Here is a 2,583-nt window from a genome sequence, read left to right as displayed (position 1 = left end):
ATCAACCGGCGGTACGGTCGGATCTACGCAAATGACAAATCCACTCCCAGTCGTCCAGAATTGCTGCCCGAACGAAAGCATCGGCCAGCTCGCCACCCGACTTAGGAGTGGAGGGGGGCAACTGTTGGGGGATACCCACCGACCGACCGACTGGCGGCCGACCGACCGACTGACGACTCCGACTGATGGCCCGACCGTCCGACCGACGGTCGGACCGACCGATCGTCAGTCGGGGCGACCGACCGACGGATGCCATCACCGGCTAATTATCGGCTCACGACCGACTGAGGATACGTCGGGCGCACCTTTTCCCGACCGACTGAATCCGGAGGTCCGATGGCCGACTCACGAAAGACTCGCCGACCAACGGAGGAGCCCGACACCACTCAGCTGGCCACCGACTTTGGGTCGGTCGGCCCCTCCAACCGCTGTACAGCCGCCAGACCTTGTCAGTTCTGACAGCGACATGCGGCGCGACTACCTAGGGGCATTGTCCCGCCAAGGGCATTGTCAACCCTGGTGATTTGACAGCCGCACGACGACGTGACACTTTCACGACGACTCTGACAGTCCACAGTGAGTTGACAGTTCCTCACTTGCCCGCACCGTTAATGACGGCGCCATACCGTGCTCCACTATATAAACCCAGGAAGGCAACAGTGCAAGGGATCGATCCGCTCCGTCTCTCCCAAAAACGCAGACTCGCTCCTCTCCCTCCTTCTCTCTCTCGATAAGAGCTCTCTGTCTACATTTCACTGTTGCCCAGTCACCTCTCTGACTTGACCGTCGGAGGGTCTCCGCCGGAGCCGCCTCCGGTCAGTGCGGACTTCATTTTGCAGGTGCACGTTTCCCGGCGATCAGACGACGAGGCGATTGGCCGCAACAAGATTGATTATAGTACTCTGTCACCACCTCCTTTAAAACTCGGGCATTCTTTTTGGTTGCACTAGTGATAAGTAGAATATCATCCGCAAACATCAAATGGGAGATGCTAGGCCCTCCGTGATAAGGGTGGAAACCGCGAAGGCAAACCAAATGAACCTGGGCGTGCAATGATCTAGACAACATATCGGAACATATAATGAACAAGAACGGCGAAAGAGGACAGCCTTGGCGTAATCCATCAGAAGATTGGAACCAAGAGGTGGGAGCTCCATTAAGTAGAATCGAGAACCTTGGGTCAGAGACACAATTCATAATCCATTGAATGAACCTGGGATGAAATCCATAGTGATCAAGAATGGTCTTGAGATATCTCCATGATACTCGATCGTATGCCTTCTCCATGTCTGCTTTGATCACCATTAGAGCCTGGTTCATGGGTCTAGAGTCAAGGGAATGGAAGATTTCTTGAGCAATCATGATATTGTTAGAGATATTCTTGTTAGACACAAAGGCTCCTTGTTCCGATGCAATCAATTTGAGCAAAAGGGGTTTTAGACGGTTGGCAATAATCTTAGAACTAGCTTATAATCAGTATTGCACACGGTAATCACCCACATTTCTTGGGTTATTCTTCTTGGGGATCAAGACCACGCATGTGTCCTTCCACTCCTGAGACATCGAACAGGTTTCAAATACCTCATGAACAGCCTCCATCAAATCCTTCCTTATAATTTGCCAAAATTGCTTGAAGAATAGAGGTTGAAATCCTGAAGGGCTAGGGGGCCCATCCGACTAAAGTTGGGATAAAGCTTCGGTGATCTCATTTTCAGATATCTGAGCTACAAGTTTACGGTTCTGAAAGGCAGTAATAGTGTTGTGGATCGAAGGGAGCACTATTTCATATCCAAGATCCAGACTTTGCCATAACGAATGAAAATGGCCAGTCATAACGGTAGTGATTCCATTCTCATCAGTGATCTCCTGGCCATGGCCATCTGTAATAGAGGAGATTTTATTCCATCGACGACGGATGATTGTGGATTGATGAAAGAATGCTGTATTTTGATCCCCTTCTCTTAACCATTTGACCATTGACTTCTGGCGCCAATAGAGCTCTTGTTGTTTCAGCATCCGGGTATGTTCAGCAACCTTACGGGAGAGGTGAAGTTGCAGCTGGGTGTTCAGACCACCAAAGCAGACATCCTCCTCTTGCATGTTTTGGATCTGCTCCTCAAGATGCTTGGCCTTCTCAAACAGATTCCCAACCACTTTTTTGTTCCACTGGGATAAAGCTGACCTCATCTTCCTAAGGAGCTTAGTGATCCTCTCTGCATGAGAACCACCATGAGCTTCCCTCCAAGCCTTCGCTACCACACCACCAACAGTTAACCTGAACTTGAAAAATTTGAAAGGGGGTTTAATCTTCTGACTAACCTTATCCTGGACCTGAAGCATCAACGAACAATGATCCGACCCAATTCTAGGCAGACGAATAATTTTTGATTCTGGAAAACTGTTGAGCTAATCAGCTGTGGCCAGAGCTCTATCCAGATGTTCCCAAACTCTTGCAGATCCTTTTCTGTTGTTACACCAAGTGTTTGGAGTTCCACTGAAACCCAGATCAACCAAGGAGTTCGTGTTGATAAACTCCATGAATTTTCGAGTCTCCAAGTTTGAGCGGAACTCCTTGCCCCCCAG

The 2,583-nt window shown here is 49.6% G+C and overlaps 1 protein-coding gene across 1 annotated transcript; it reads right to left on the bottom strand.

Annotated features, from left to right (window-relative positions):
- Positions 1-1,677: 1,677 nt before the first annotated feature.
- Positions 1,678-2,340, bottom strand: LOC140856013 (uncharacterized). Its single transcript, XM_073253197.1, has one exon. It carries the CDS (start codon positions 2,338-2,340, stop codon positions 1,678-1,680), a length of 663 nt encoding a protein of 220 aa, XP_073109298.1.
- Positions 2,341-2,583: the final 243 nt, after the last annotated feature.

The sequence above is a fragment of the Elaeis guineensis genome, chromosome 1, assembly GCF_000442705.2.
Source record: "Elaeis guineensis isolate ETL-2024a chromosome 1, EG11, whole genome shotgun sequence".
Lineage (NCBI taxonomy): Eukaryota > Viridiplantae > Streptophyta > Magnoliopsida > Arecales > Arecaceae > Elaeis > Elaeis guineensis.
This window is presented reverse-complemented; position numbering and strand designations above follow the sequence as displayed.

What these genes read in the sequence shown, in the direction of transcription:
- LOC140856013 (XM_073253197.1), bottom strand. Translation starts at nt 2,340, where the DNA reads ATGCTTCAGGTCCAGGATAAGGTTAGTCAGAAGATTAAACCCCCTTTC.